The sequence below is a fragment of the Myotis davidii genome, unplaced genomic scaffold (genome assembly GCF_000327345.1).
Source record: "Myotis davidii unplaced genomic scaffold, ASM32734v1 scaffold337, whole genome shotgun sequence".
Classification (NCBI taxonomy): domain Eukaryota; kingdom Metazoa; phylum Chordata; class Mammalia; order Chiroptera; family Vespertilionidae; genus Myotis; species Myotis davidii.
Window position 1 is genome coordinate 459692 of NW_006288250.1, and position 8075 is coordinate 467766.

The window sequence follows — 8075 nt, forward strand, 5'->3', positions numbered from 1 at the left end:
GCATTTCTTCAAGGACATTCCATTAAATAAACTGCATTTTTAAACAATGTTTTCACTTATTTACTGTTTTTGTTAATACAGTCTGATGGAAGAAAAGGGGGCATGACCTTGTATGAATTCACCTCTGGCTTTTCTTTATTTCTCATGAGCATGCTTTCACGTACAGTTTTCTTTTTTTTTTAGATATATTTTATTGATTTTTTACAGAGAGGAAGGGAGAGGGATAGAGAGTTAGAAACATCGACCAGCTGCCTCCTGCACACCCCCAACTGGGGATGTGCCCACAACCTAGGTACATGCCCTTGACCAGAATCGAGCCTGGGACTTTTCAGTCCACAGGCTGACGCTCTATCCACTGAGCCAAGCCGGTTAGGGCTCTGTATCCAATTCTTATCAAAAACAACAGTTAAGCCCTAACCAGTTTGGCTTAGTGGGTAGAGTGTCGGCCTGCAGACTGAAGGGTCCCAGGTTTGATTCCAGTCAAGGCCATGTACCTTGGTTGCAGGCACATCCCCAATAGAGGTGTGCAGGAGGCAGCTGATCGATATTTCTCTCTCATTGATGTTTCTAGCTCTCTATCCCTCTCCCTTCCTCTCTGTAAAAAATCAAATATATATATATTTGTGTGTATTAGAAATACAAATTAGAAATTTGTGTGTATATATATAACAGTTAAAAGACAAATATGAATGGAACACTGGCTGAAAGATAGATAGTCCATCCAGTCTTCTAGATTTTCTAAATTTGCATATGGATCAAGTCAGACTAACAGAGTGCTATATATCTGGACCAAATCATCTTGAACTGATTCGTCATTTTTTTAAACTTCAAATTAATAATTTCTTATCAGATTGTGCCAAGGAACAGATAGGAAACAGTCTAGGAAATTTAGATTGTGAATTCATTGTAGAGTAATTATTGAGGACACTAGCTACTATAATACACATAGTATCCTGTCCCCATGATAAGGACTTGGAAAGAAATTTCTCCTGGTCTCAGTGCCAATAAAAGCCATGGTTCTCCCGATCAATTGGTGATTGCTTATTTTGTGGATACCATAAGTCTATGTTTCTTTTTCTGGGAAATTCAGAATCATGTTTGAAGCCTGCCTCTACCAACTATATAGTACTTTCGTTATGTATTTTCATGTATTCACCTGGCTTTGAATTATTTTTCCCTTTGTGTTGATTTTCTAGCCCATTTATTTTGTCCTATCTGTTTATTTTATCCTATGTGTTGTGCGTGAATTTATAAACTGTTTAAGCTCTTTATGGGATACAACTGAGAAGAAATTAGAGATACATGTTACTGATACTGATAAAACATTATCATCCCTTCACTGTGATTTCTCATTCTATGTGTCTTTTTTAAAATACAGAGTTCAGATTCATAGATCCCTGAAAATTTAAGAACTCTTTTCTCCTGCCCCTCCGAAAACATTCCTTTATTTTCTTTCTTTTGGTAAACTATATGATTTGCTCTAATGAAGCCATAAATTCTTTGGGGCGGGGGTGGGGCGGAGGATGGGGGGATGCTGAAACTCCCAGAGGAATATCTGAATTGGTAAAACTCACGGCCATTGTCTGAGGTCTATCTCTTTGGCCCTCTGTTTTGAAGTAGCAGAGTCTATTCCAACTAGATTCATGAGATAAAGCTACTTTAATTTCTAGGAGAGGAGAGGGGAATGGGGAGGAAACTAGTTTATCAAATGCCAACTATGTATTAACTAAATATGCTAAGTATATAATGTATTAGTTCTTACAAAAGAAAATTTCACTTCCTCCAGAGAAATCCTTACCTTGGTATGAGAGCTTCTGAGTAATAATAATAATGATGATGATAGTGATAAAAATGTATTATAACACTACTAACATTTAACTTACTATGTGCCAGACATTATGTTGATCACTCTACAAGTAGGGGGATCTCTAATGTAGAACAGAACAAAACCTCAAACTATGTATCTATAAAACTTTGCCTACCTTCTTGGGGCCCAGGAAGATTTAAAAAAATGCTTGCTTTGGCTCAAAATTCTGATGTAAGTATAGTGATAATTTCAGATCATTGGCCTTCTGGTAGTTCTTCAAGGCTTCAATTCTGAGCTCAATCACTTTTCCATTTAAGTCATTCTACAAAGAGAACATTTTTCAAAACTATTCGTACACTACTGGCTTCTCTAAAACCATTATTACCTGAATCCTTTTTACTCAGAAGTTTAAAATTGATCCTATCATGCTTAGTTTTTCAAAGTTGGGAAGAAAGTGTTTGTGATTTCCCCCCCCTGTTTCAAATAGAACAAAATCGAGACCATAGGGAAAAATGCTATTTATCCCCAAGTTACTGAAGGTGAAGCTGGAGACAGTTCTCTCCAGATGTCTCCCCATGAAACATTCATTTCTTTTAGCAGGACAGTTGGTAATTGAGATAAAGGGATCAGCTTAACATTATGAAACTAAAAGCCTTTACATTGTATGAATGAAACTGTACCCCGAGTCTAGCCTTGGAAGACATTAATACCTGAAGGTTGTTGGCTTGTTCCTGGTACCTCACCCATTCTGTTTTCCTCTGTTGCTTTTCCTGGTGGAAGAAAGAGCCTCTGGGTGACAAAGTAAATTGAGATCAGAAATCAGTTTTCTCAATATGCCACAAAGACTTTAGAGTAAAATTATGGTGTCATCGATTCACTAACAAATTGGTTTCAACTGCACAGTCCTTTCAATTGGTCTCGCCCTATAATTCACTCTCCAAAAGTTAAAATCTAAGTGAACAGGATAATTTTCTATGAATGAATTGGCTGAGGGAAGATTAGATACCAGCATAATACCAAAATAAATGTTCAAAAGCAGATTAACAGGTGCTTTGATGTCACATAGCTATTGTGAAACTGTCATTGTTGGCACAGCTTCTCCCACTTTGCCCTCACCAACACGATTTCCCAGAACTGCAATGTCACTCTGACTCAAATATAACGTCAAAAGGGAATCAGATCTCCTATAAATTTTTGCATCAATTCAGAAGCACATTATAGTAGAGGCATATTACTGCTGCATTAATGATATTGACTCTGTCAGCTCTAAAAGCCAGTGCCATTCAGAAATGTGTACTACCTTCCCTATCTCCTTCACTTTCTCTGCATATGATATCTCCAATTCACTCTTGATCTTCCTAGGTGATAAGGGGGTTTCAGGAGCCTGGGGTGAAAGAAGAGAGCTAAAAAAAATAGGAGGCCCCAGGAAAGAAGTACAAGGTCTTAGCAGACAATAAGTCCAGTATCTCCTAAAGGCCCAGATCTTACCTATCTGCCTATCCAAAATAGCCCTGATTGTCAACTGCTGTTTCCAGGTGTGTAGTATCAAATACCAAGAAGTCTACTTGCCTTTCCATCCTGCAAGTTTGCTTTGTTTTTTATCTGTGGTGGTTTTTGTTGATCACTGATTTCTTCTGTGTTGAATGTCTGCAGAGAGACATATTGGAAAAGCTTTAAATTAGCTGGAATGAGTAAGGGAAGTGGAAATCCAACATGGGTTAAAGCTTTTGGTTCCTGCCAGTCAGCAATCTCTCAGGGCCCTACATGAAAAGTGAACTACCAAAGGGGGTTCAGAATGGTACAAGCCCTTCCATTTGGTCCCTGGAGTGTATCTTATAATAATAATAACTATTAATTGAACCTTTGTTATATACCAATCGCTAGTATAAACTACTTATTTACTTACACTACTCTACTACATTAAAAACATTCTCATTCAATCCTTATAGGACTATTTTTATTTCCATTTTACAGATGAAAAAACTGAGACTTGGAGAGGTTAAGTCATTTTTGAGGATCACACAGTTAGGAAAATACAGAGCTGGAATCTGAACCAGATTTATCAGATTCTGAAGTCTGGGTTCTTAACCATTAGGCAGGCTGCTCCTCTCTCTCCATTCTCACTGTCTAAAAGTATGGGTAAGGAAAGTCAATCACAATCGAAGTCATTTGGACATCCCTTATAAAAGTCTCTTAGGAACTCTGCAGAAGCTGTATTTTGATAGAGGCTATTTCCTGTCACAAAGACTCAAGAACTCAGGAACTAAAACTTCTCACAATTCATAGAACTGATTTGTAGTTGCCACTGAGAAGTAGGGGATCTCAGTATAAGATGCAAGGCTGGATGGTATCCTGATTATTTGTGGAAAGGTGAGATTAAAAAAATCACTCAGAGCCCTGGTTGATTGGGCTCAGTAGACAGTGTCAGCCCCAAACTGAAGGGTCCAGGGTTCACTCTGGTCAAGGGCACATACATTGGTTGCAGGCTCGATCCCTGGTCCCCTGTGGGTGTGGGAGGCAACCAATCAATGTGTCTCTATCACATCAATGTTTCTTTCTCTCTTTCCATTCTAATCTCTCTAAAAATCAATGGGAAAATATCTTCGGGTGAGGATTAACAAAAAACAAAGAAACAAACCAAAAAAAAAGCAATCAGAAATCGCACGACACACCTGTTTTTATCACAAGACACAATCTGCTCTTCTAGTCACATAGTCTGTGGAAAAGCATTCAGATACCAAGGACTTAATCCACAAAAGAATTTCTACCTGTCTGGTTTTCCAGCAAAAGGCCCTACTATTGTTATCTTAAACAATGCAACGATTGCTGCAAAATTATAGGGGCATTAGAATTAGGTATTCATTCATTCATTCATGCCATTTAAATTTATTGATTGTCTACTGTTCCAAGCATTGTGGTATGTGCTAGGCATTCAGAGATAACTAAAGCAATCAAGATACTGGAGGAGCTCTTATTCCAAGAGCAAGGAGACAAGAAACAAGTAAAATAATAATAAAAAATAATGATGATAAGCTTATATCATAAAAAGTGTTATGAAAGACATGAACAGGGTTGTAGGGGGGTTGTCATATTTTAGATAAAGTAAACAAGGAGGGCCTCCCTGAGGAGGTGACCTTTAAACAGAGACCTGAAGGATGAGAATGATCCATCCATAAGAAAATACCATTACAGACCGGGGCTAAAGCAAGAACAAAAGCCTTGAGATAGGAAAAGTCTTAGCATGTTTGAGAAACCACAATGAGGGAGGGAAGGACTTCTATGAGAGGAGACTAGAGAGGCAGGCCAGAGCCAGATATGCCACAATAAGAGGGATCTGTGAAGGGTTTTCATAAGAGTGATATGATTTGATTGTTTTAAAAAATACCACTTGGGCTGCTATGCAAAGAATGAATTAGAATGAGGCATGAGTGGAAGCAGGGACATGAAGAAAATGAGGATATGGACCAGAGGAAGGGAAGTGTATTTGCATTATGGTCTGTAAGACAATACTTTCAAGAGATACTTAGAGGCACACCTTGTTCCATAGCATCTCCATTTCTTTCCGTAGCATCTTGTTTTTCCTTTCCTGTTTTTGGAGAAGGGTTGGGAGGCAGGGGGAAGAACCAAACAAACAGAAACATGTGTCTGTTCCCATCATTAAAGTGAAATTCAAAGAAATTATTACATAATAAGGGGAAAGGAGTGCAGGGACATAGTCAGCCACAGAGGAAAGCAACAATGAGCCTAGCCCCAAATCCAGGAACATGAGAGATGAGTTTGATGATGATTATGATAAAAAATAATAAAAATTTTGAATAACTTTCATTATGGTAATTGTGGTATGATATTAATAGAAATGGGTTCCTCACACTGATAATACTTAAGGTGTATGATCATATGGAAATTTCTTTGGGGCTTAAACCACGAATTTCAATTTTTTAAGATCCTTTATATTGTTGATTTTAAAAAATCTTATAAAACTTTCAGGACAAACTTTTTATTTTATTTTATTTTGGTAGGAATTTTCTATCCCTTCTGAAATGTGTAGGGTTAATATGCTTGTATTTATTGACTACTAGATAAGAAGTTTTTACGTAGATCAACCAAAGGACTTGTATGCATGCATATAAGCATAACCGATGGACATGGGACACTGGGGGATAGGGGAGGCTGGGGGACTGTCTGGGGCGAGGGGAAAAAATGGACACATATGTAATACTCTTTGTAATAAAAGATTTAAAAAAAATAAAAATAAGAAGTTTTTACAAAGTTAAAGTGATAGAATATTTGCTAGCTATTAGTCCTTGTTTTCCCCAACATTTTATCTGACTTCCTTTGGATCATCCTGGACTTTCTAGATCAAGGATGTATAAATGTTAGAGCATCAGATACTAGAGATGAACCCTCTGTCTTTCCTTCCACAGCAATGGAATCGATCTCTGACCAGGAGGCCATTCCCTAGAGTGCCCATCCACCTCTTACTAGATTCTGCTTCATGTCCTCTGCTTCCTTAATGATCTCCAGGGCTGAGGATTCTTCACTCCCCTTCCCTGCCATGATCTGTCTCATAATCTGCAGACTAGAAGGAGGAGAGAGACATCATAAAACATAATACTTCCTAAAGAATAATATTAGTATTTTGCAACCAGTCAGAAAGTACTCTACCGTGGGAGTGAGGTGGGGGCTGAAATCATGGGAGTTATGAAAGTCCTTCTGGATATAGCAGGTCTTAGTAGGAAGACTCCATTCCTAATTGACATCAATCAGTTGTGTGCTCTATAATAAATTCTGTGTTTTATACTGCTCAAAACGTAGGTCTTCAACAGCCAGTGAGGCTCTTCTCCACTCTATCAGAAGAATGTTTGATATGTGACTTTTGGGGTGGAAGGGGCACTTTTGCTCCTTTGAAGGAAGTCAAAGAACCTGTTGTCTTCAGGATAAATGCAAGAATTATTCCCTACCCTGTCTCTGTATATCTCCCCCACCTTGCTTTTCCATATAAAGAAATTTGAGTTAGTTGGGGAAACCACTTATATCCTTATGGTAGCCCCCAGGGAATCAAGCCATGAAGTTTCTAACAAAATCTGAATCAATAGCAAGTCTTTGTGAGAGAAGGTATCCTTTAATGGCATTAATAATGTTTATATTGCCCTAACCAGGTTGGCTCAGTGGATAGAGCATCGACCTCTAGACTGAAAGGTCCCAGGTTTGATTCCGGTAAAGGGCGTGTACATTGGTTGTGGGCACATCCTCAGTAGGAGGTGTGCAGGAGACAACTGATTGATGTTTCTCTCTCATCAATGTTTCTAACTCTCTATCCCTCTCCCTTTCTCTCTGTAAAAAAAAAAAATCAATAAAATATATTTTAAAAATAATAATGTTTATATTGTTGTACTTTTTTCTTTCTAATTACAAGCAGAGAAGCAAGACTGTTTTTTTCTTGCCCCAAGAGAAGTCTGAGTTTCTGGGTTTGTTTGAACTCAACTTTCTACCTGGCACTTATTCTCCAAAATTCCGAGCTCCCTGAGATGCTTATGATAAGGGTAGAGAAGGAAGGTAAACCCATTAAGGTGACATTGCCCAACACTAGACAGGAAATAGAGAGTTGGTGGGTCTCAAGAACAGTGAGTATCGTGGTGAAGCATTAAGACCTAACTGCCTAGTATGCTTTAAAAGATTGCCATTCCACTGCTTGGCATGGGAAGAGCAGAGTCATCTATCCTAAAGTGATTCCACAAACACGAATAAGGCGCTATTAGTGTGACCATGATAAACTGAAGATATTAAAGGCCCTTATCTTTTCTTGGGTAGATACACCAGGGAAAAGAGTAATAACTGTAACTCCATGAGATGAGGGCTGAGTCATATTTAATTTTACTAAAAGAGAAAAAAGGATTCCTTGCCATTCTGATTTTATAGTTACAAATTTTTTTTAACTACTTTAGCTGAATGTCTAAACCTTTTTTAAAACATGTAAATAATAATTGTTAATCTTATGGATTAACCTTCTCCAGGCTTTCTACCATGAGGAAATCCTGAGTAGGGAGCCATTACCTTCTTTGTTTTTCCTCCAAGTTAGACATTAACTTTTGAAATAAGGGGTTGTTCTTATCTTCAAGCGGTGTTAGCAGCTCTAGAAGTTCCAGTTTTCTTAGTTTTAAGTCCTCATTCAATTCCTTCAAGAAGTTGCAATCTATTTTAGAACTTCTGTGGGAAGAGACACCATAGTATCTGCATTTAGTCTGTGTTAATAGAAACTCTCTCTTTC

The 8075-nt window shown here is 38.0% G+C and overlaps 1 protein-coding gene across 1 annotated transcript in view; it reads right to left on the bottom strand.

The window, feature by feature from the left end:
- Nucleotides 1-2003: 2003 nt before the first annotated feature.
- LOC102756020 (uncharacterized protein C14orf53 homolog) overlaps nt 2004-8075 on the bottom strand; it is a 6314-nt gene continuing 242 nt past the window's right edge. The window contains exons 2-7 of the mRNA XM_015561542.1: nt 7862-8014; nt 6290-6386; nt 5343-5393; nt 3377-3454; nt 2546-2596; nt 2004-2129 (exon numbers count right to left, since the gene is read on the bottom strand). Of these exons, the coding sequence (XP_015417028.1) occupies nt 2004-2129; nt 2546-2596; nt 3377-3454; nt 5343-5393; nt 6290-6386; nt 7862-8014 (556 nt within the window). The remainder of the gene's footprint in view (nt 2130-2545; nt 2597-3376; nt 3455-5342; nt 5394-6289; nt 6387-7861; nt 8015-8075) is intronic.